We start from the raw sequence: 25,949 nt of genomic DNA, 5'->3' as shown, positions 1-25,949 counted from the left end.
GAATGTCTGATAAAAAGAACAAAATGGAGACGCGGCCGCTTTATTAGGGAATGTCGTCCTGATCCACTCATGTGGGTACACTCTCAATCACGTATGTACAGATTAAATAAGGCACATGCCGTAGTGGTCGAGTGGACGGGAAATATTCTGTACAGATAAAATATTACAAAACACATTTTCATATCCAGCAAGGCAATAATCAATAGATCTGAGTTATTTACAATGGAAATGAGAAGAGGGTCTCAGCTCTGGAGACCTGAAGCAACATTTTACCAGAGGGTCTTATTTATAATATTAAATATTAAAATAGAATGCCATGTGTAATAATATTAATAACAATAATACTCTTTGACAGTAAGGTTGATGAGCAGTAATTAGACATGCCTTGGATGAGACAGTTTAGTTTGGGTTTTCCATCCTACAGTAAGTGAAGGAACCCAAACATGAACAACTGGATCACTGCTGTATGGCTTTAGAACGGCAGAACCAGGATAGCGTTAATACTGGACCTCACCCCACTCTGCTTTCACGGAAAGCACATCCGGAACACTCGGCCCGAGGCGACGGGAGGCCGGATCCACCTCCCGCCTCCTGTTTTTATGGCTGCCCATCGTCTCCATCGCCCCTTCTTCGTCCTATCGTTCAGTCTATTTGTATTCCCTTTCTCCGAGTGGCAGTGATGACAGCTCTGTGTGTCACAGTTTGATGTCTTGGGACTCCAACATCTTGGCCAGGGTCTTTTTTACCCTGAGGGCTGTGAGGCGGGACTCCGGGTTGTGAGCCCAACACTCTGACATCAGCTTCCCCATCTGTCGTAAACACTAATCACACCAACACACACGATTAGAACAAATAACACAGTCAAATCAATTAACGTTGAAACAAATCAGAATAAATCTTAAAATCTGGACTGAATACCTCATCACTGCTCCAGCGATTAGCGAACGAAGGCCTTTGTTTCTTAATGCAGACAACCTCCGTCATGTCCTCGTAGGAAGGATCGGTGGGCACGAGGTCGTGATAGGGCAGCTGATACTCCTCCACAACGCCTGCAGTCAAACACAGACTCCGTTAAACGCACATAAGCGAAATCTCAACGCAGCTGCAACAATGGCATCGTCCTGACCTCCGGACATGCACCGCCGAGCCATCTCCCACACGATGAGGCCAAAGCTGTACATGTCGGCCATTATGAACGACTGGAAGTAGCTCCTGTTCAGAGTCTCGTCCAACACTTCAGGGGGCATGTAGCGCTTGGTTCCGACCCGCAGGTTGGGAGGGATGTCCAACTTATTGGTGTCACTTAAACGGGCACGAAAAACAGAAAAGGCTCAGAAATACCGCTTGTTTCCTCGGCGCCGACCCGAAGCCCACCGCCCACGTGGTACCTGTTGAACTTGACGGCGAGGCCCAGGTCGGCGATGCAGCAGGATCCGTTCTTCTTCACCAGAATGTTCTTGCTCTTCAGGTCTCGGTGCGCGATGGCGGGTTTGCCCTGCGTGCCGTAGATCTCCGTGTGCAGGTGGCACAGGCCCGATATGGAGGAGTGGGCCAGTTTCAGCAGAGACTTCACGTCCAGGGTGTTGGACTTGAGATAGTCGTACAGGGACCCGTTCTCGTGGTAGTCCGTGATCAGGTAGAGCTGAGTCCACGAGCCGGTCCCTTTGATGTCGGCCGCTATGAACCCTGGAGGTTGGAGAGTTCGGGAGGAGAAAATGACAAATGCAGCAAAACGCAGGGAGTGACACACACTTCGGGTGGTTTCCCTCTTTACCCAGTATATTTTCATGTCTCATTAGGAACGTCTGGTAGATTTCAGTCTCTCTGAACCAGCTCTCCTCCTCTGTGGTGAAGAAGACTTTGACGGCCACTCTCTCTCCCCTCCATTTGCCCATCCACACCTCTCCGTAGCGGCCCTTTCCAATCTGCTTCACCATCTGGATCTGCTTAGCGATGGTGCGCTGCACCTGGACACACGTTTTAGCAGATTATGACTCACGGGCCTTTCCTCTGTTGCTTTTGGGATCTAGTTCTAGAAGTGATCTAGTAGAAGTGATGAGTGCGCTGCTCCTTTCTTACCAGTCGAGGGAGCCCCGACCCAGAGCCAGACCCGATGCTGCGCGAATGCTCTATCAGGTCCTTCAGAAACTCCCCGGGAGCAGAGTAGGTCTCATCCTGCTCCAGGTCGTTACTGTACGGCGCCCGTGACTCCTGGCGCTTACATCTGCAACACACACACACACGCACGCACACACACACAGTGTTTGCTGTGCAGTAAGTATGAAACAGTCGCTGAAGTCTGACAGCTGCGTGTTCCCCACCTGAAGTAGCAGAATACAAGGACGAGACCCAGGATGATGCTGCAGACCACGACCGAAATGCAAAGAGCCTTGTACTGAACGCTGCTGTCCACAAAATCTACAAGATGAGAGTCAGTAACAGTCATTAGTCGTTGTTTCACTGAAGGGAAGAAAGAAGGTCGGTCGAACCGGAGCTGATGAATTAATGCTGGCAGTTATTGTTATTGTTATCAGCCCCAGCATCTTTGTAATTTCTATTGACAGGGACAAGCTTCTTCTCCCCTTTCTCCCTCTACCCCCCCACTGTGTGATCGATCACATCCCCTTCCTGAATCCCACATATCAGGTATCACACTGACATCGCTACAGAAACTCCCCTGGGCCTGAGCAGCTCTGGGGCTCTAGCCTTTCTCCCAAGCTCCTGTCAATCACACACACACACACACACACACACACACACACACACACACACACACACACACACACACACACACACACACACACACACACACACACACACACAGACACATAATAATAAACTACTACATGACTTTTTGTCTCACAGGCCTTCATCGTGTTTGTGAGGAAGAGGAGGAGGAAGAAGAGGAAGAGTAGGAGGAAAATGCAATAGCGAGAGTGTGACAGACAACAAGATGCAGAAAGCGTCTGTTGCAGAGCGGCAGATGGACAGATATCCGGCATCCACCCCGAGTCAAGAAACTCAAGCAGGCCCCGGGGAGCGGCTGTCCTCTTCGTTAGAAGGGGAGAGAACATGCCGAGCGGCACTGCTCCGGCCCTCGGAGCCGGCGTCAGCGCGTGGCTCTGCCTCACCTGACGGCGTGAGCGGAGGAAGCGTCGGGTGCAGGCGCCGGTTGCAGTAATCCTGGTCCCTGCAGCACTCGATGGCTCGCCTCGACCGAGCGTTGCCCGTGTCCTGTCACACACACACACACACACACACACACACACACACACACACACACACACACACACACACACACACACACACACACACACACACGCTTACAGCCACACAAATAGCAGGAGGTGCAGTGGGTCCAGGACAGGTTCAGGTTCTCACCCTGCACTGGAACTCGGATCCGGCCAGTCCCAGACATCCTGCACTGAACGCAGCCAGACCCCCCTCCTCCTTCACCATGGTGAAGCAGCACCCATCGGTCCTGCCAGAACATGACACGCACCCATCAAGTACTGCTCCACGGGCAGGAAGCGTGCGTGTGAGCCCTGTCATACATGCAGGTGCTGTTGGCGGAGTCCTCGGGGCAGTCGGGGTGACAGTGGCACCACAGCATCCTCCGGGCCGCGGCCGTGGCCCGGCTGCTGCTTTCCTCCCCCCTCCGGTCCGCTCCGCCCTTCCACCCGCTCTTCAGCAGCATCGAGTCCAGCAGGTTGGCTGCCGGAGAGACGGAGAGAACGCCGGGTTTAGCGCCGGGACAGAAACATCTGGACGCGGCTGCGCGCGGTTCCAGCAAAGTCAGTGAAATAAAAGTTAAGTACACATCATTCAGGAAAGTTAGAGACGGAATAAATCAACATTTCTGCTCATTTCTTAAGGGTCTTTGGAATTAGATTTACAAACATGCATCAGGGCATTGCCTGTCTTGGCACCGTTACCATGGCAATGCAATCCACACACAAAGTGGGAATATGTGCCGTTGAAAGAAGTCCTGCTGTTCTGGACTCAACTCAATATATCTGTATGAAGCCTGGAAGCAGAAGTTCTCACCATAGAGACGTCTTTGTGCTGTTTGAGTGTAGTAGAAGTGCAGTGGCTCAGCATTTTGTGTGCTGAGTGTTGGTTCATGTTTGCTGCATTGCATCATGAACAGACTCTTCTGTTTAATCTATTAGTGAATAATTTGATGGATATGAAGTGAACGCTCCTCATCTGACAGAAGGAAGATTAATCACACTAAACAGCAGCTTCGCTCTGGACCTGCTCATCGCTGAGCTGGGAACTCTGGTTCAATCCCAGTTTGCTGAGAAACACTGGTTTCACATTTGTGCCTCCGTGTGATCGCAGAAATCAGTGTCTTCAATCAGTGTTATCTTAGAAGTGTCATTACTCTGTGGATCTGAGCGAACCTGGAGAATGAAAGCAGCTCTGACAGCAGCTCGTCCCCGGAGGCGTCTGTGGTCACAGAGCTCGAGGAAGGAGAGATGGATGCATGTTCTCTCTCACTTCCTTACGTCACCTTCATTCACATCATCAGCGGCGCATTATGAACCTAATACTGCAGCCGTTCAAATGAAGACGAGTGGATGTTGGTGATGAGCTTCCTCCTCCTTCTGTGGGCGTGTCTTTATGAAACCAGCCCTGCGTTTATTAATGCCACAAATGAGTACATACTGAATATGCTTTAGCCAGACTTTGTTTTGTCTTCACGTCACACGTCCACGGGACAAGCAGATGTGCTGCGTCAGCTCGGGGACGCAATCAAGGTCACGGCCCGAAATCTGATCTGCGTCCACATCCGCGCTTCACGCGCTCACGGAGACGACGGCCCACTTGCAAAAGTGCGACTTCACAGGAGGCGTCCGGCTGCGAGACCTTCACCCGTCAGCGGCACCGCGGCCACGGCCGCGCTGCTTCTCTCATTAACGCCGGCTGCGCATCTGTCTGGTGTGTGACGCTTCCTCTCATCTCGTTCCAGACGTTTCTCTGTGGCGACAGACACCAACGGCCTTTTTCCCTTTTTCCAGGTTTTCCAGCACTCACTATGTCTGAGCATGCTGCTATCAGTAAAGTGTACTCCACCGGGAAGACAGGCAATCAATGAAAATATTGTTAAAATACTGGGTTTTATTTATTTGACAGAAGATAAATGGAAATCAATGCAAAAGGAATTTACTAATGAGATCAGAGAGAATCGTTGGAAGGTGAATTTCATTTCTAGGAAATAGGAAAACAAAACATGATAGAAAGTGTCTTAGCCTCAGCGCTGCAGCCATTCTACCTGAGCGTTACACACTCACACAGGCGTAAGCTGTTCCAGGTGGCCGCGATAAATCACCTCCTCACTCTTCGGCAGTGTCTCAGGAGCGCAGTCTGACCCTGAAGGGGTCACGGCCAACCTGCAGACGAACCATAGTCGTCCTCCGCGCTGCCACCGCGCCCTCATCCTCTCAACCCCCCAGGGTCTTCAAAGGCCTCTGCCCCCCGGAGCACAGACCCAGGTCCACACCCCCCCCCCCCGCCGCTGTGCCCACGTCCCGTTCCAGCAGCCTGTTTGGCGTTTCGCGACCGTGACCAGGCTGCAGGACGCTCGCTGTGAGACGCCCACGGCTAATTTACACATCACGCTCTCTGAAGACACCCTCGCAAAACAGCCCGGCTGTTTGGAACGGCCTCAGCAACGAGCGTGAATGCAGCGCGAAGCTGCATCTGCACCAGAACACGCAGAGACAGACACGAAGAGCAGAAATGCTGGCATTCAGTCCAATATGAAGCTAATGTTTATGTGATCATTGACTAAATAAAATATAATACAGACGCTGAATAACATAATACATAGCAGTTCTACAGACTACATGCAGAGCTGCACCTCTCACACACACACACACACACACACACACACACACACACACACACACACACACACACACACACGCACGCACACACACACACACACACACACACTGACAGACATGAAACAGGTGTAGATGCTGGCATGTTATGAAACCAAGGCTTTGTACTGACCCCAGCGTCTGTGTGTGTGTGTGTGTGTGTGTGTGTGTGTGTGTGTGTGTGTGTGTGTGTGTGTGTGTGTGTGTGTGTGTGTGTGTGTGTGTGTGTGTGTGTGTGCCTCAATCTCGTCCCCTTTTTTTAAGCTCTACTCCTTTCTCCTTTGAAGCTCAAGATGTTGTTGTGTGTTCCTGTTTTTCACATTCAGAACCCACAATGCCGATGAGCGTCTCACTGCACATTTGTGTGGTCTGGACTTACTGGAAAAAGCCACAGACCAATAAGAAATGCTGGGCTCCATTACAGACATATTGAGACTACAGCCATCGCACCACCACAACATGTCACTATACTCCACACCCTTAGTTTTAGGTTATTCAAGGTCTATGAAAAACATATGAGCATACGTTTATATTTAAATGTAAAAAAGTCACCGTAACACACACACACACGCGCGCACACACACACACGGCCAACGCGCTGGAGCAGCACATCTGCCCGGGGATCAAATTCTGTGCGGAGGAACCGTATCCACATCCTGACAGGAAGCAGGGTGCAGAAGGCCGGAGGAACCCGGTCCTGCTGAGGACCAACTGCTGCTGTTCTGCACAGCTGGCACGGACCCTGTTCCACAAGTATCCTCATAGAACATTACTGTACATGCATAACTCGTAAACCTGGGTATATGGCAATGAGGAGCATCTCAAACGGCATATTCTAACAGTCTGGACGCCTCTTTACCAAATCTCCTAACTGAAGGAGAAAAAGCTTGATAAAGTAAAGCTACTACCTCCTCCGGACGCTCCTACAGAGGCAGGCTGACATCTGTAGGCATTTGAAGATTGCTGTGAATGAAAACAACACACACTCTACTTGGAAACTTGATTCGGAGAGTTTTTGTTGATCAAATACTATTTAGAAGAGTTGGAGCCGTTTAAATGGAATCTGTTGTTCTTCAGTTTTTTTATGGGCAATAATGGGCATAAATTATGTGTTTTGTCTTACAAACACGGGGCGAAGCAAAACATATGGGCTGAGAATCATGCACATACCAGCGTCATTTGTAAATGTTCCCAGTATAAAACATGTAAATTGCCTCTAGCCCGGCTCATCTGTTCTCTGTGAACCTCAGCAGCCTGTTGAAACAGGTGGCACACGGACCGTGGCTGAGATTTACGGGCGACCTGCCACATGTTTTACTCATTGGGGCAACGTTCGAGAGATCAGATCACAGAAGACGCACAAAAACAGTTCAACGCAGCACAAAAAGATCCAGTGTGAAAACCTGCAGCCACTGGTTGGAATAAAAACATCTCTCGTCAGAAATGATTGTGTTTGTATTTGACCTCGTCTCCCGACCTCCCTGACACCTCGGTGGCTGCAGACCCGCGGACCCGCTGGACCAGAACCCAGTGAGGAATTAGACGCCTACTGTGGCCGGTAGGAGTGGAGCAACGTCTCAGAGGAAACATTTCTTTAGCTGCTGAGGTATTTCAAGAGCGAGTGTGAAAGCTGCATCCAGCTACGAACCTCTGAACCCGAGGGGCTTCACAGCTGCTCCTCATTTCTGACACTATTTTAGCAAAGACCTTCTTTGTTGCAGCAATCGAATCCAAAGCAGGAGGTCGACACAGGGACACGTTTAGAAGCGTGCACGACAACGGACACAAAAACACAGTCCGTGAGTACGATGCACGTTGTTCCATATCTGTGACTAAACCCCACAGAAAACTATAGTGTAGATCTTCAAATGGAAGAAGCAACACGCCCTCAGCATCAGCTCATTTAGTTAGGAATCACATGCGGAATTTATAAATACTGTGTGTGTGTGTGTGTGTGTGTGTGTGTGTGTGTGTGTGTGTGTGTGTGTGTGTGTGTGTTTGTGTGTGATCCAGAGGTTTTCTCCAGCTTGACACCAAGCAGTATTATCTTAGTTTCATTTCATTATTCTGATAAAATAACATCTAAGCTATAGTTAAACCAGAACTAAATGTCCCTCTCTCTCTTTCTGTTTTGTTTCTTTGATCAGACACAGAACAAATGCACAACTGTCACCGGCTTGACGCTGGGAGCCTGTTGACCCTCCCGGCCCGTCACAACCTCGCAGGGCACCATGACACTGTTGGCATTCATCGTAAAAGACAACTGGCTGTCCATCTTCAAACAATTCAGAGCATGAGCAGGGGGGCCGGGGGGTCTAGGGAGGGGAGAGGACGGGGCAGATGAATGCACACCCGTTCTCATGGACGCCGCTGTGGAGATCATAGGAGCTGCTTCTTGTAAATACCCCAAGAAAAAAATAAAGAACCCTGACGGATCACGGAACAGCAAACGCAAGCAACCTGCCACCTGGTTACAGCAGCGATTAAACATGTGAGCGCACGCTTTGGGTTTTCACCAGCCAACGGTGTGCAAAGACACAGCAGATGCACAGAAAGCACATCTGCACACATTTAAATATCTTCCTTTTATAGTTTCATGAAGCAAAACAAACATCTGGGCATCTGCATGCACAGCAGCAACATCAGCGAAGGACTCACCATCAGAGCCGAGGCTGAGCGATGCCACTCCGATCACCAGGAGAACAGCGCGCCAGGCCCGCTCCCGAGGCCGCCGCGCCGCCGCCATCACGCCGGCGCCGACCCGCGTTGCCCCGCGCTCCTTCAAAACCCTCCGCAAGAAGAGACGCGACGTCCGCCCAGTCCGCGGTCCCTCCAAGTGTCTCTGCGCGAGCGCCGGCCACTCTCAGGAACTTCCCCCAGCGCAGAGATACCCGGCAGCCTCCAGCAACACGCCACACTGACAGCCTGGGAGAGACAGAGAGAGAGGAGAGAGAGGGGAGAGAGAGAGAGAGGAGAGAGAGAGAGAGAGAGAGAGAGAGAGAGAGGAGAGAGACAGAGAGAGAGAGAGGAGAGAGACAGAGAGAGAGAGAGAGAGAGACAGAGAGAGAGAGAGACAGAGAGAGAGAGGAGAGAGACAGAGAGAGAGAGAGAGAGAGAGAGAGAGAGAGAGAGAGGAAGGAGAGACAGAGAGAGAGACAGAGACCAGAGAGCGATGAAGAGGAGAGAGAGAGAGAGAGAGAGAGAGAGAGAGGGGGGGGGGGGGGTCAGGGGGTGGAGAAGGGTGTTACTTAGTTGCTCTCTCTGTGCTGTTTGTCCAGCCCTTCCCACAACCAGTTCATCACTGAAGGAACAGCTGAGTATATGTGGATCTGCGCACACACACACACACACACACACACACACACACACACACACACACACACACACACACACACACACACACACACACACACACACACACAAATGAGACCACAATAAAAGGGGGCTGAACCGAGGCTGAATAAGGTGTGAAGTGGACAGTAAACGCATTAACACAACTAACACAACAAACACAACAGTTCCCTCCCAATAGTTTGATGGACTGAACCAGAACACAGGTTGAGTTTGTGTTTGGTACTGTAGAATTGGGTCACTGCAGGTTGTGCGTGCTGGATCGGCTGTGAATCTAATGCCGAAAGCCAAGGAGGTAAAGTCAACTTCAATCTTAAAAGGAAAAACAAATCCCATAAATATGAGTGTAAACAGTTGGCGTTTGCAGTCACAGCTGAACTTGGGTCCTCACGAGAAGGCGGCGAAAACACACACACTTGTAGAGGCACAAGAGGGATCAGGTCATCACACGTCAGGTGATTAGAGGCGATTAGAGCTCACACCTCCAGGCACCGCCGCGACTCAGCTAACGCAACACACACACACACACACACACACACACACACACACACACACACACACACACACACACACACACACACACACACACACACACGGCACAATGGGGACACATTCCAGTGGTGAGAGATTTATGTGGGTTACAAGTTAAGAGGATCAACTGAGCTATTAGTCAGATTACATCAAGACCACATCAGGGTCTGCACCGATCATAACGGTCCACAGTCGCACGTGGAGGATCCTTTCAGTTTGAAGTTTCTCGCCTCAAAAGGGTTTTGTAGGAAGCAAAGAAACGTCTCACTGAGTGGCTGTGAAGGGCAGAACAACAACAGCAGCCAAATGGGCCAAATGGGCCAAATGGGCCCCTCCACCCCACACCTGTGGCCTCCTGAGGTCTGAGTGGGTGAAGCCCCGTCTCCCCTGCGATGCTCCACTCCTTCCTACTGTCATCACAGGTCAGTCTATGGTGGAGCACGAGCGCGTGGCCGCTGCTTCTCCTCACACCTCACCCCCTCCACGTCGCAGACTTTAAAGCGCAGGGCCCGTCTGTCATCGCACGCATAGCAACAGGATGATTAATACTGCTGGAGAATTGATCTGTCAGCACCTCGATCGCAGCGTAAAACCACAATATTTGTTGCAACTGGAACGAGAAACAGTCGCTTCACACATGCAAGCTCTCAAACACAATGAGAAGCTCCTTTAAAGGGAAACGCCGTCTATTTTAAAGCTGTCATTGAAGTTGTTTTTGATTAAGCTTGACCTATAACACGCAGGCCTCTATGTAACAACGCACAACGGGAGAGGTGTGCAGTCATTACAAACACAGGAAGTGACTCTTTGCGAGTGTGAAAGACGAGAGTCTGTAAATCTGCCGTGGACTTGTTTCAGCCGAGCCCCGGGAGCGGCGATAAGCTGCGAAAAGGTGAAAACATGAATCTAATGAATCTGAATTAATTTTCCCAACTCTACATTGATGCATTTTGACCGTTTGTAATGATCTGTCTCCATTTCACGAGGCAAACATCTCTTATGAAACCGAAGCCGTATATTAATGCTAGCGGCGATGTTCCGACGCGCCGTGAAAATTAGCAGCGTTTTTAATTTCAGGGCGGGGCTTTAAAGGAGCGTGGGCGCCTTTCGTCACGCGGCGAGGAGAGCGGGAAGGACGGAGGCGAAGAGTCGCTGAGAACCTGTGTGCATCGCAGAACGCTGGCGATGAAGTTACCGCAGCCGGAGGCGGAATGCGGCCCGTGAGCGGCGACGCAGCCGAGGCCAAACTGACCCACAGCTCTGTGAAATTGGGAGGATTTTCAGCGGCTCAGCGTTTAAGTTGCCGCCACACAACCGTGGAAAGGCGTTCATCACCGTGGCAACGCAGCTGTCCGGCACCAAACGGTCCAATCGGGGCGGGAGACAGGGCAAGGCCATCTTAAATATGCTATTTGAACTGAATTAGTTCAGTAGCACGCAACGCTCTGCTCTTCATCATCCTCATCGTCAAGCCAAAAGTCAAAAGGCGCAGAGCGAAAGGCTGAGAGCGAAGTGAGTCGCAGCTGAAAGCAATGCAGCAGCTTCCAATGAATTAAACATGCTCCAGTATCATCACAGAAGTGGTGAACTGTGTAAATGACACTGCTCAGTGAACACCAGGGGTGCATTTCACTCACAGTGTCCACTCTTGGTGTCGGTCTGAGAGGCTTGGACTGATTACTTCTATTAAACTTTATTCACCACGTTTTCCTGGAGTGAACATCTTTGTCACTATCTCTGCATCTTCACCACGTTACATACAGTACGTTGATGAACACATGGGTTGATGGCTGCAGATTTCTCAGCCGTCAAGACGGAGAAAGAAGCTGATGAATATTCAGCATTCGCACAATAGCCGGGTCACGTCTCTCTGCTCGGACCGAGGCTTTGAAGTGTCAGCGAACGGCGAGGGGGCAAAAACGACATCGTTCATTCATCATTCAAGAAGTGAAAAGGCTGTCACAGCAAGATTCCCCTCCCACTGTCTGTCACGCTGGGGCTCTCGCCCTTTCTTTCATTCTGGGACGAGCGAAAAGCATTTAAAAATACCGAAGCCTGGTCACTTGTGCGGAATCACAGCCTGTGGATCTTTCATGAATGTTAGTGTATAGGTTCTGAAATAACAGGACATTGCATTATGAGGACTCCCAGTGTTGGGCACGGCCACTGCACCGGGGCTTTCCCTCTACAGTACGTCTTTAATTGAAAGTCTGTAAAAATGTGCACCGGCTTCTTCTTTGATTCAGGATCTGACACGTCTGATGGAATAAAGTAGCGCTGGTCATGCTTGTAAACGGAGACAATTCTGACTTGCATGAAAACGCGTAGTGCAGGAGATAATTGCAGGTTGTGGTGTGGCGGGTTTCCGTGCGGTGATTTTCTGTGTCAGGTCATAAATGCTTGTGGATCTCATAAACATTTCACTTATCGCTGCCGCAAACCGTACGAGCTGCATAGCTCATAGCGTAAGCAAACGAAATGAAACCAATGCTAATCCAAGGAGTTAGCATGGGATCAGTGACTAACCCTCACGCTACACAACCGCTACACAACCACAAGCTAGCTCCAGCTGATTAATTAGACGGCAAACGACAATAAAGCAGCGTTCGTGGGAACCTGGGCTCAGTTCCGCTCAACCGTGTGTTGGGATCAATAATGTATTTACAAATGAAAAAATAAAAAATAAAATTTTGTTCCTTGCTTTAGCAACATTAGCCGCGGCAGCAGCTAACATTGCTCTAAATTGCAACATGAAATATCTACTCCCGTCTTTTTCTAGGACCTTATCAAATAACTCAGCGGGACAAAAAATGTCGTAATGTCTTTATACTTGACTACTAACACTAACGTGAACTGAGAGCCTGCGATTACAACAATGCACAAGGACCTTTTTGTGGACTGCACCTGAAACACACCTGTGGCTCAGGTTTCACCCACGGACCCGGCGGTTACAAAACATTCACGCAGCCTCCGAGATGGACGGCCGTGTAAACAAGTGTCTGTCTGGTGCTGGAGGTGGAGGCTGAGAAGGCGTTATGTGATTTTCCGTGGCCGCGGTAACAACGATCGACCGGCCAAGAACAGCAAGAGGAAAATCCTTCCCCCGCCGCCTCTGGCCCCGCTTCTCCCTGGGTCTCTAGCGCTGAAGGTCACTGGGCCGGGTCCTGTTGAATCTGAGTGGGCCGCCTTGTTTTTGCTTCGCTTAATTCCCTCACAGCTCTGTTCCCATTCATTTTCCGACCACTTGATCACCCTAGTCCGGCGTCTTACATAATACAGCAGACACGCACAAGCAAAGGCAACACTTTGTTGGAATAACACTGGGCGGCAGTGTGTAAACTATCATTAATCATTCTGCGCTGTTGGGAATAAAACATTGGGAGAAAAGCGTAGAAGCTTTTACAGATTTGACACAAAACAGAGAAACCTACAGTGCAATGATCAGTGTAAACCACAGTGAGAGATAAAACAGATAAAGAGGAACAAAATGGTTAAACACATCTGTTCATTTCACATCAGGTCTAATGTGAGGACTGCAGAAATTGTTTGAGACATTATGAAAATGTATAAAAGTTAGTTGGTTCCACATGTGACATTTTTATTATTATATTATAAAAATGTCTCACAATGCTAAATTAACCATCGCCAGCATTCAGTGATGAAAAATAGCAACAGGTGCTCAGACTGGGAAGTGAGCGATGCTTGTGTTTTGTGCAGCAGGAAGTTGGGAAGCGAGGTTCTTCTTGCCAAGTCAACCAGGAGCATTTAATGAAGGGATTGTTGCCGAGAATCTGCTGGGCTGCAGACCAGAAGGTCTAATTAAGGCCCTGCTCTGATGCTCAGACAAAGCAGCCAGCAGGGGTCAAGACGCCGGCCCACAAACCGGCCGTGACCCTCACACCTGCCTGGTTGCATTACACCGCAGCGTGTCTGTGGGAGCTCACGGCGCCCGGCATCAGCAGGCGGAGCCGCACGCGTCAACACATGGAGCACAATGTTTGTGCAGCTTAAAAACTGTACACGGACGAAATATCCAATGTTCTCGTCTTTTCTCAGAACGGTTCCTTTCAATTTGCAGGGCAAATTGGCGAGGGCTTGTTGTTACTGTATGAAGGCAAGATAAAAAGGAGTGAGGTCTAATAACTGCGTGGGAGGGTTGTGACGAACTGCCTGCTGAGGTTTTATCTTTCCACTGTCGTAAAAATAAAAAGGTCATTAACATTTAACGTTTCTTGCCATTAGTCTCTTTGCAGCAAAGCCTCTCAGGCCAAGTTGCCTCCACGCACTGACAGCGTATCTTAATCGTATCTCACTCATTTCAGCGCACAGTCAAGCCTTTTATACGCTCCCTGCGCTGCATGTAGTAACGGATGCCGTCAGCCCTTGGGCCAGGCACTGGGCTGCAGTCACTAGCTGACATGGACAGGTGGGCTGTAACGCGGCACCTTAACGGCCCACCGATGCCCCCAGAAGGAATCTGTTCATTCACATAGACACTCGCGGCTATTGTGATTAATGGTGTTTGGATAAATTTAGTTTTACGGCTTTTTAATTCGGGGGGAATTTAAACGGGGCCTGTAGTCACACTACAGTACCTGCCCTGCGTTGTTGGGGGATGGGGGGGGGGGGGGGGGGGGTATGCGCATACTTTCCATGTGCACCCACACCCTTCGCTCTGTAGTGCTGAAAGCGTTATTGTGCTTGTGAGCGGTGAGAAGCCCGTGACGCAGCACAAACATGAAATGCTTAAAGTGATACTCTACTTTCACTGAATCACATGAAAGTTTTTTTTAAAACGAGGGCGTGATTAGTTACAGACTTCGCGTCACACATTCAGCTGTTGCTCATCTGAGCTGACTAAGCTCTTTCTGTTGTTCACGTGAATCAAAGTTGAGACAGTTGGACCTCAGCGGCCTTTTTCCTCCCACAGTCCGCCCCCTCGCTGCTTCGGCCTCCTACACACAAAACCCTCTTAAGATGCCCCCGTTTTCATGCAACGAGGCGCGAGTGAGCGCTAAACCATCTGCTTCTATGGCTGATGGGAAACCCAGGGGCCTCGCAGGCTTCTTGGCAGGGAGACCCTGTCTCTGGTTGGCTGCTTGACCCGGGGCTCATTTGTCAATCAGGCGCCCTTTGCCCTAATTAGGAGGAGCGGCCTGACACTTTGGGTTGAGCCTCAGAAACGGAACAGGAACATTTAATTCATCGGGAAAGCGATTTGCTGTGTGATTCCCTCTCATTTATCTACAAACGCACACACACACAAACACACTGGAAAAACCGACACCTGTTTTCTGGCTTTGCAATGAAATCGTCTCAGTGGCTTTAAAAGAAAGCGCTTGACAAAGATCACACAAACCCCTTTGATGAAAGGCTTCACAGTCCTGCTCCACAGATGAAAATTCATCTGTCTGCAGAGGAATTATTTATCATTAGACTTGAGGTCGAAGGATGTCGTCGTAAAACACCATTTATTGTAACACGTGCTTATTTGAAATAGTCCCATTCTCGTCGTGGGAATAACAGAAGACACGCTTGATTTGCGATGGAGTGTTTGTGAGGGGGCGGAGATGCACAATAGTTTGTCTTAACAACTGACATGTGTGAAAAGCTCCAGAGCGTTTTGGACCTAATTCATGTGCGGGGATGAAGAAATTACCAGAATATCTACATGTGTTTCTCTCAAGGCTCTGGCTGATCAATCCATGTTTTCCTCCATCACAGTAAAACTCATCTATCTGCGAAACAGTATTGGTTTTTATCAAAAAACGCATATTCCCAGGAATCCAGACTCACATTACTAGACACTGGGCTGCATGTAAATCTGTCTCCCTGGGGATCAGAGCACATTAGACAGGGAGCTATTGGTAGCCTTCCCCTTGACGTTACTGTTTGCTCTTCTTAAATGAGAGCACAATGAAAACAGGAAGGCGCTCGGAGAGCGCGGGGACTGCGATCGATGCCTCTGTGTCAGACTCCGAGCTCCGGTAGGTGATGTCTTGGCGTTTCCCCTCCTTAACTCCCGGAGCCCGCTCCTCCGTGACAGGCCGTCAAGATCCCATCCACTGCTAATGCATCTGAATCCAGCGCTGGCCCGCGCCGCCTGCGAGCAGTCGATAAATACTGGAAACGCTATCCATCTCTGAAACATCACTCCTTCACTTACTGTAAGAGCGCATCACCGTGGGCACCGTCCCCACACTGCTGACAGGCCGGAAGACAACACCGGGCCGGCCCAGCTGTGACCGAGCATCTTCCGATGCGACCACAGACGCCGTGTCTGGACGTACGAGTCATTCCAGGAGGAGGTGCAGTAATAAAACAGTAATGTGGGACGCAGCGCTTACAGATGTACTGACATAATGTGTGGTTTTCTCCTTATATCTCCTAGTATTTATTACCTGAGCATCTAATGCATCGGAGGAATCTACTTCTAAATTTAATAACAGTCCTACTGGCCCATGTAAATAAATTATGAAGAATATTTTTAGTCGCAGGAACAAACAGAGTCTGGATCAAGTAAAGAGCATTTTAAATGCTACAGTTCATACAAGGCTTCACCACTGTAGCTCCTAAACTCAACTCGTCCTTTTATCTAAGCAGCACAAATCCACTCTTACTTGTAAAATCCACTGACTCCATGGAAAAGTCCCGCTTTTCCGTAAATAATTGAATTCAGTTGTTCTGTGCTGTCTTGACTCAGGCTGTTGGCTGTGAAAACTGGAAACTCGTTGGCAGAAGCGTCTCATTAACACGGTTCGCTTCCAAACCTTCTGCTTGCTCCATATTTCTCTCATGGTTGGGAGTATATGAATAATTATAAGTCTGACTTACTGTAATCATGACTGTGAAATGCTCGTAGAGCAATAGTACGAAGCTGCATCAATGGCTTGAGACTAACACATGGAAATGCTGCAAAAATAATTGGCTGGATAATAATATTAAAGACAATGTGGGAATATGACTAATGCTTTATTATTATCCATCAATTAACATTAGCGTAATCTAGCAAAGATATAGGAAACAATGAACCATCATGTGATGTTGTTAAATCATTATAAAAAATCTAATATTAGAATAAAATTAATTTAACAGATGGTAGAAAAAGACCTTAAACTCTAAACCTTAAACTTTAAATTGTGTCTAGATTCGAGATTTACTTTGACCTTTCACTTTTTTATTCACTTTTGTTTTGTTGCGTTTTCACCGGAACAAAGCTCAATTCCTCACAATTAGCTCTTGAAGTTCTCCTCTTAATGAGCCAGTCTAAGTGATCTCCACCTGATCCGCATCTCATCACACTGCTGACACTATTTGGGCTCGGCCGCGGCCTTCGCGGCCGCTAGCTAATGGCGCCGTGGGTCCTGTGAGAGGCGCGCCAGCTGCGGGTCACGTCTTGTCACCAGCCCCGCTCTGTTCCACACCTCCGGCCCCTCGCTCTCTTCCGATGCCAGGAGCGCTGGAGCGCTGGAGTCTGAGGGCCCTTTGTGCCCACCCTGGGAGAACAAACGCCGGCCCGGCCCGGCCCGGCCCGGCCCGGCCCGGCCCGGCGGCGTGCCCCTCTGCCCATCCCCAGGGCGCAGGCAGTGCCAGCGCCTGAAACCGGAGCGCGGCGAGCCGAGCAGCTGCCCTCGGTCGCTCCTGCGTGCGCCGCAACTGTGATCTCATGGAACAAAGCGAGAATGCGACCGCACGGCCCAACTGGCTGCTCAGTCACACTCCGGCCATTGTTCCTTCTTCTCTTCTGCACCGACGCACACAGAGAGATGTGTCGCGTGGAAATCTATCCAGCATGTTTTCGCGCCCGTCGGTCGGCATTTGTTTTTTTGTTTCGTTTCGCGTGTTGGAGGCTGCTGTACGGTTCTCCGTGTCCCATTCACACACACATCCTGTGATGAGCGGTGATGAACTGCAGCTGGTCACAGTCCTCCTGAATGATGGATGGAGACTTTTACTGTGACAGACGCTTCAAAAACGCATCTGTCATCATTTGTAGGATCGTTTTTTGGTTCCTCCAGTTCTCTAGTACTGGTGTCACACACAAACTGGTTCATTGAGAATAAAGCAAAAAGTGCTGCATTAACTGTGATCAGATCAGGTCAGGTCACGCTGAGCTGTTAACAAGTTACCTGTCGAAAGACACATCCTGTCTGAGATGAATCAGCCCAGGATCACCAACAAATCCCATCCTTTCACACCTATAAATCTGCCCATCGCGTTCTAATAGAAATCGCATGCATCCAAATGAGAACATAGTTTGGAAGCATGTGTTTGTGTGGCTGTGGTGGATGCCATCAGCAGGTGTGTCCATGCAGGGAGGGGAACATCAAACCTCGAAGAACTGGTCCATGTTGTTTTTTTTAGCATCACAATGAAAGATGGGTGAATGAGTCTTTATAATTCACACAGTGCATCCTTGGACATGCTGATGTCTCCACGGTCTGGCTGCTTCACAGAGCAGCTGTGGGTGTTGTCTTTGGTATTTTGAATCAAAATATTAAAAAGTCTTCCAAGCATCATGAAGAAGGTGTTGTTCAGCGTGTCACCTGCTCTCCACAAAAGCACTATGTGAGTCGATGCACAGCCTCCACACACTCGCTCCATCTCTCACTAATACACACACGCACAAACGAAACACAGTCGCCTAATTGTCCGCGCGGGTTCCGTAAACATCCCAACCAGACCGGCATGAGGCCAAATAACTGGCGTGACTCTGCTAATTCCAGCGCTTTGCAAATATGAAAACAACACTCGCAAAATATCTACAAGAGAGGAACACAACCTGCCTCATCTGTCAGCACGTCCCAACGGAGCCAGTAACAGTCTGAGGTGGCGGAGAGGTCAGTCCGACCTGCGTGTGTGTGTGTGTGTGTGTGTGTGTGTGTGTGTGTGTGTGTGTGTGTGTGTGTGTGTGTGTGTGTGTGTGTGTGTGTGTGTGCGTTTGCAGAAGGAGGGCAGAAATATGTCTGTTCACACCATGGATGTGCTCTGCAGCTCTACCCTGAGACCCCCCAGCCCCCCATGGGGAACCAGAGCCACGACCGGCAACCTGACACCCATGATGTCATCGGCAGACAGCACCAGCTACTGGGCTGCCGGTGAGAAAGTGCACGAAAGCCAAAGTCAGCATCACCATCATTCATTACATTTACAGATGACCAGCTGTGGTGAATTACTGATAAGAGGTTCTGAAAGTGGCCCCCGAAATGTTTGAGGCCGAACGAAAACTGCGTGAGGTGACAATGAAATGTCATCACGCTCATTGTTGTGTTTTCCTAGGACGCGTGGAGCCGCTGTCTGAAGCCTCCGTAGGAAGGAATGGAAACAGCTGTGCTCAGCAATTATGGCTCATTAGGGCTCGTTTATGACACCTGACCTGGAAGACGAACGCGTCTCACAGGTGACCACAGCGCAGGAGCTGTTTGTTTCACTGCCTGACTGAGAAAAAGGGCCGCGCTCGTCCTCACACGGGACATTTCACCCTGCCCCCTGACTGGAAGGCCCCCCGTGATCAAAGCCTGTCGGATTCCTCACCGATGATCCCCCTTTTGGGTCCAGTGTCGGGATCAGAGGCCGGACAGCGCGCTCCGTCAAACGAGCCACATAGCGTTAATTAGCCATGCTGGATCTATTGCAGAGCGGCGCATAGATCCAAGTGGATGCACTCATGGCCCCGGACAGCTGTCCCGTCCGTCTAATGCAGATGAACAGTGGGTGGAGAAACAATTGGACACAGCGAGACATTCATTTAGCTCCGAGGGGGGATGAGAACGTCAGGACAGTGATGAACTCTGTTTGTACTGGGCTCAGCGTGGAGACGTGTGAGTTACACATCGAGTAAAACGGCCAAAACGGAGCAGCTTCTTCAAAGACGAACTCTGAGTCTAATTTATGATCGTAAAGAGAGACAGCGGACGCATTTCCACGCGTGTCATAAAAGCGCGAGATGACTCGATTCCCTCGTTTCTGAGCGGCCCCCACACCCGTTTCTGTTGCTGACATGTTAATGGAGAATAGACATATTTAGTATGAGACAAAAAAATAATAAAGGGCTGAAAAAATACACTCAAAACCAAACTCATAACCCCTTGAGTGGCCTCAATCACCTGGACATGAAGCTGAAGCGCACACACACACACACACACACACACACACACACACACACACACACACACACACACACACACACCCCCCCCACACACACACACACACACACACACACACACACACACACACACACACACACACACACACACACACACACACAGCGTGTCATTCCAGACATATCTACACAGACGAAGGCAGATCTCAGAGTATAAACCCTGGGGCCTCGTCTCTGCCAAAGGATCCCCAACCCCCTCCATATGCACCCCCACCCCCGTGTCCTTCTGAACCCGGCTGAAGGTTCAATTACAGGGCCCAAACTCCAGCTTGGCCCCTCAGTCCTGTCTGTCTCCTCTCGCTGGGCTGAGCTGCTCACACTGTACCTGCAGACGCTGCCGCAGGGACAGTATTCACGACCCGCAGCTTACACCAACACAGAAACCCAATGAAACCACCTGAGGAGGTCCGGTTCGTCCCGCGCTGACGGGTCAGGACCATGGTGTTGACGTTGGTCCGACGCCTGCCCACGGCGTCCTGCAGTCGGGTCCGGGGGCTCCGCCGCCCACGGGCCCGTCCACACACAGACAGCGGCCCATAAACTGAGCCTGGTCCGGGCCGGGCCTGTCAGCGGGACCGAGGACCTCCGGTCGGTGATTGATGACGGGGCCGTGCGTGTTTCCAGCGCTGCCACGTGCAGGTCTCCGCCGGCTGGGAGTTGTCTCCGCTCTGTTTAGTTTACATTATTCTTATTATTTCTTCGAGCGGCCCAGCTGTCGGGTGCAGGCGTGTGCGCGTGCAGTCGTACGCAGGGTTTTTCCATGCCCTCAGTTGTCCAGGTATGTGTAATGAAATCTCCAGGCCTGTTTTGAAAACCCTGGGAGTTCCAGCCGTTTTCACATTGGAGGGTTTTTTTTCGCATCTCCGCCTCCTCTTCCTCCTTCTCACCCACTTGTGCTTTCGGTGGAAGAACAGTCCGCCCAAGGTCACTTACTGCTCAATTCGCAGCCCTTTCACAAACCTAAAATAAACACGGGACTTTTAAAAAGCGGGGAACACCCAGCGGCTCGAGTCGAGAGGCGGGAGTCGCCTGCAAAGAGCAAAACAACGCGTTTCTGTGTGGAAATCCAGCGTTTTCCAGCGTCTGCTCAGAAAACTGCTCAACGGCAAAATAACACCAACGCAAGTTGGGCCGCTCCGACACACACACACACACACACACACACACACACACACACACACACACACACCGTCTGTCTGCGTTACTCTGACTGGCAGTGATTATTTATTAGCCTTCACTATCCTCTTGCAGCACGTGATGATGTGATGGATGTGTGTGGACAAGCAGCGTTCAGAGTGACAGACAGGCAGGAAAGAGCCCAACCGTGACCCAACGCAGCATCCAGTCTCCCGTGTCTCTGATAGCGATTCAACTCACGGACTGAAACCACTCAGACGCACATGCGCATAAAGCTGCGTTCCAGCTCAGATGGACTGAGTCCTGAGCTCCGCTGCGTGTGCGTCCGGAGCACCTGCAATAACAGCCCGGGTGCAGCAGGTTGGTTCTGCTGTAACCGGACCCGCCGCTGTGAGCGGAGCCGGGACCCGGACGCCGATCTGAAGAACAGGACGGGCGTCAGCGGGAACTCATATAAAGTGTATGTGAGCGATTGGGCCCGAACGCCGGCCACGCAGACAAGACAAGCACAGAACCCATAGAAGGATAGAGCCGTAAATGAACAGCTGCCCCCAGAGCGACGGGTCGCCAGACGCACGGCAAACGGCACCAATAACGGGAGCTGACACGCGATTCACCTTTTGTTTGTGGTAGTAATGTGCTCAATCCAGAGATGAAGCCTTTTCACGGAGCGATGACATGAGTTTGTCACCTGTTGTCTACGTTTGGCTGGTGCTGTAATCCTGCAGCCAGTGCCAAGAACACACTGAGCCTGTGTGTGTGTGTGTGTGTGTGTGTGTGTGTGTGTGTGTGTGTGTGTGTGTGTGTGTGTGTGTGTGTGTGTGTGTGTGTGTGTGTCTTGTTTTTCCTGCAACGTGGGGACCATAAACAATGTTTTGCTATCAAGGTGAGGCCATGTTGACCTTGTGGGGACATTTGGCCGGTCCCCACAAAGTTTGAAGACTTTTTTAATGGTCAAGATGTGATTTTGGGGCTGAGGTTAGAATTGAGTTTTGGTTCAAATTACAGCAAAGGTTAGACGTCTGCCTTTAGTTGTGATGGTTAGGGGCTAGGGAAGGCGTTATGTCAATGGTGAGTCCCCACGTGGATGTAAAATTGTATGTGCGTGTGCGTGTGTGCGTGTGTGTGTGTCTGTAGCTCACCTTCGATGCCGTGAACCCGTCCGATATGATCAATGCGAGTCCATCCTTCTCCTTCCGCCGCGTCCACGGTCACAGGTACGACGCCCCGCGCCCTCTGCCCTCGGCCGAGTCTACAGGAACAAAGGGAACATGCGAGGCCCATTTCACAGTCTGTCATCGGAAACGCAGGCCCGGGCAACGGGGAGAACAGCGAGCAGGGCAGAAATTGCTTTCATCTGTTTCCACATCTCCTCTCACAGTCTGAGTGGCACTCGCTGTCACTTGCTATTTAGCGGACGGGGGGGGGGGGGGGGGGGGGGTTATGTAGAAGCGGATGTGGACCACAGCAGAGCTGAAGGCTTCAGAGGAAAAGCTTCCAGAGCTGGACGTGGTGGCGAAGCCTTGGATCTCACACAGAAATAAAGAACCAGACTGTTTAAGAACCCCAGAAAAGGAAGAAACCTTGAGCCAGAATTATATGACACTGATCCACAGCTGAGTCAACCGCTGAACTAACACTAAAACAAGTGTCTGGGCTCACAGGTGACTGGTTCAGTGACTCTGGGTGGTCTGGTCTGCCTCCGAGCAATCAACCACCGGGTTAGAGCATAATTAGGGGCTAACGTTCTGCTACTGTACTGTGTGTGTGTGTGTGTGTGTGTGTGTGTGTGTGTGTGTGTGTGTGTTAAAATTAAAGCAACAGCTCTTACATGCAATAATAAGACACAATAACACACACACACACACACACACACACACACACACACACACACACACACACACACACACACAGCTGCCTTTTATTTGCCAGGATCCAGCCGCAGATGGTGATACAGTGTGAACTTTAACACGCGGATTCTTGACATTCTTCACGGGTGCGAGTTACTCTCCACTCAAACCAGCGCTCGGCCTCGGCCTCTCTTACTTTCCTGGCACTGGGTCACTGTCACAGACGGAGGCTGCGCCGCACAAACAGGCCACTTCTGTCCCCGCTCGGGGGCAGGAACTCCGTTTTCCACCGGCCCCCGACTACACAACTCCTGACCCCACACGCCGGTGCTGTGCTGGAGCCCAGTCAGCATATCTGTGTTTACGACGGGTCCTGTGGCGGCAGGTCCGTTGCTTAACGGCGAAGGAATGCTAATGAAACCACGCAGCGCCCGTCGCCGTGGAAATCAGCCGACAACATCCTCTTGAAGGAGCATCTAAATCTTTTACACCCACAAACAGTCACAGGCGTCCGCGTCGCCACTGACATTCACTGCGCTCTATCAGCCTCTCTATCAGAGAAAACATGATTCTGTTAGTGTCCCTGTGGTTTACTTTACATAGCCGTCCACGTGCTCAGCAGAAAGTCAATTAGCCGCCACCGCGGGGGCAAATTGCTGCATTAAGATCTCAGAGCAGGCGACAGCAGCTCCTCTGCAGCAGAATCGACGCTAAATCTATCAAAACTTCATTTACTTCATGATACTGTCTGCGTGGACCAGCGAGTGCAAGCGATGACATTGACTGGCATTTGAGAGCTAGCAGCACATGTCCACTGTGTCCAATTTATACCATTCAACAGATTCAGAGGCTCCGATTCGACTCACCGTCCGAATGTAAGATATCGGAAAACATCCTGTCACTGGATCCAGCGCTCGGCGTTTTCTGAAAGAAACGAGTGGAATTATCAGAAGAGGCTCGTATGACCACCCTCTACATCTTAAAGGACTCAATTTCAAGCTCAGCTCATTTGCCCAATTTGACTTTCAGCTAATCATACCATGTACCGTTATGCTCTTCAGCTCTTTGACCCCCCTCTTTGTTTTTTTACTCTGTCCCTTTCTCTAATAACAGGATGCTGGCTCTTCTATCACATGGTGGCTGACTTTCCAGGGAAACAGCGGTGCAGCTTCCACTAATTCCTCGTGCCTGCGACGGCCTCTCATCAGCGAGTGCAGATGAAACAAACACGTGGGGCACCTGCGCCGCCGCAGCTGCTAAATCAGCTGCCAAAGAGCCCGTGGAGCCTACACATAAGAGGGAGATTGGGCCTAAGTGGAACAGGATCAGCAATCTGTGCATCGGGGCTGATGAGAGCCAGAGGGGGGACAGCATGGAGCTACCAGATCATTGACTGGACTGAAGAATCCTGGGGCCCAGAACAGCATCAGTGTTGTTTGTAAGAAACATCATCCTGTGTGACTGTCATCCCTTTGTTTGTTGGTGGATGCTGGAGTTATGATGTAGCAAAGAACACGACGTGGGGTCAAAGGTTATAGAAGCTAAAGGAACGTATTCCACACACACACACACACACACACACTGCTACCGAGCGTGTTAATATGCACCAAATCTCTCCGCCCTCATTGGCTGGACTTACTTCCTGTAATTAAAAGACAGGAAAGTGGGGTGAAGGGTTGAAGTTCAGCCGTGTGCTCCGATCCAGGTCATGCGAATAACTAAGCACGCGTCTGTGAGCAGCTGCCCGAGCGTGCGTACGACCGCAGCCACGAGGACGCCTGACGTCTTGTTGTCCAACCATGATGAATTAGCCGCCCCTCGCCGGCCTCTGGGCCGAGCCGGCCCGTCCCGTTGCCCCGGCAGGATGAATGCTGGTTTTCACACACGCTGGAACACTTGATGCTTGAGTCCTTGTGGTAGACCACAAAGTGCTGCCTCGCCATCCACACCGTGTACGCCTAATGGCGGGCGGCGCTCTCGCCGGGGGCATCGGTGGGTGGCAGTGGTTTGATGCTCAGTGGGTGGGTGAGTGGGTGAGCGGGTGTGTATTGGCCCACTCAGGTCTGCGTCAATGAGCCCCTGTGTCCTGGAGAGAGTCAGAGGACTGTTGGAGCACAGCGGAGATAGCGACGCAAACATCTGGGCATCGGTGATGTCACTCACACACAACTCTACTGATTATGAGCGCTCAGCGGAGGAGCAGAGGTTTTGTGCCACTCATTCAATGACTGGCAATGAAGTAAGAAACAGTTTTTGCACCTAATCAGGCATGGTTAAACATATTATTAGGAATTTCTGTAGATTCTTATTATATTCAATGCCTCTGTTCAGATGTGATGATATTAATCATAAGCAATCAACGCTACAGATTTGACTACTCAACTTTAAAACCAACAGGTATTGGGGAAATAAAGGGAGCTGAAGGTCTAATTCCGTGGCAGCTCGCCAAGGTGATGAAGATCAGGATATGATCGAAAGCTCCAGAGCAGCGACTACGAATTCTACTGTTCCACGAGCAGACTTTCACTACTTTAACTGCTTTTTTAGCAATCTGCTCAATTATCAGATCACTATCGGTTAATGGGAGATTTTATGCGAACGTGAACGCCGTTTAAGCCAGTTTAGGAGCGCCGCCCTCCCCCCGTGCGGCAATCAGAGCGGCGATTACCGATAAGCATCATCATCATCACCGCCTTCATCACAACTCCGCCGACGAGACCTCCACGGTTTCCGCCGCCAGCACTAAGCTCCAAGCTGGACAGTGAAACAAGGAACTGCGGCGAAACGAATTGCGCACAATTCCCCACAACCGAGGGGAGCGTTGGCACAGAACCGCAACTCCAACTGCGCTCCGACGCCCGCGGCCGAGGCGGACTCACCTTCCGTCTCCGCGTCGCCTCGAAACGCGGCTCGGCTCGGCTCGGCTCGGCTCGGTCCCGCTCAGCTGTGGCGCCTGTTATTGCAGCGTGCCCCTCGGTCTGGGAGACTTTTGCGAGCGCACCGCGGGTTATTCGAGCCCGGTTCCATCCC

General features: G+C 50.6%; 1 protein-coding gene across 1 annotated transcript; it reads right to left on the bottom strand.

Annotated features, from left to right (window-relative positions):
• Nucleotides 1–24: 24 nt before the first annotated feature.
• bmpr1bb (bone morphogenetic protein receptor, type IBb) lies at nt 25–25,940 on the bottom strand. The gene is made up of 14 exons (XM_029168252.3): nt 25,799–25,940; nt 23,786–23,843; nt 22,212–22,321; nt 8,547–8,813; nt 3,555–3,714; nt 3,382–3,481; nt 3,132–3,234; nt 2,322–2,418; nt 2,080–2,224; nt 1,775–1,967; nt 1,389–1,686; nt 1,127–1,302; nt 919–1,049; nt 25–821 (listed from the first exon to the last, which is right to left on the bottom strand). Exons 4-14 carry the CDS (start codon nt 8,632–8,634, stop codon nt 696–698), a joined length of 1,617 nt encoding a protein of 538 aa, XP_029024085.1. The 5' UTR covers nt 8,635–8,813; nt 22,212–22,321; nt 23,786–23,843; nt 25,799–25,940; the 3' UTR covers nt 25–695.
• Between the last annotated feature and the right edge of the window lie 9 nt (nt 25,941–25,949).

Source organism: Betta splendens, chromosome 12, assembly GCF_900634795.4.
Source record: "Betta splendens chromosome 12, fBetSpl5.4, whole genome shotgun sequence".
Taxonomy (NCBI): Eukaryota; Metazoa; Chordata; class Actinopteri; order Anabantiformes; family Osphronemidae; genus Betta; species Betta splendens.
The sequence above is the reverse complement of the archived record's forward strand: the minus strand, read 5'-3'. Positions and strand labels throughout refer to the sequence as shown.

Excerpts from the sequence above, each read along its gene's own strand:
- bmpr1bb (XM_029168252.3), bottom strand. The coding sequence starts at position 8,634 with ATGGCGGCGGCGCGGCGGCCTCGGGAGCGGGCCTGGCGCGCTGTTCTC. Across the intron at positions 2,225-2,321 it reads CTTGTATTCTGCTACTTCAG|ATGTAAGCGCCAGGAGTCAC; the intron begins GTGGGGAACACG and ends TGTGTGTTGCAG. Across the intron at positions 1,050-1,126 it reads TCGGCGGTGCATGTCCGGAG|GCGTTGTGGAGGAGTATCAG; the intron begins GTCAGGACGATG and ends GTTTGACTGCAG.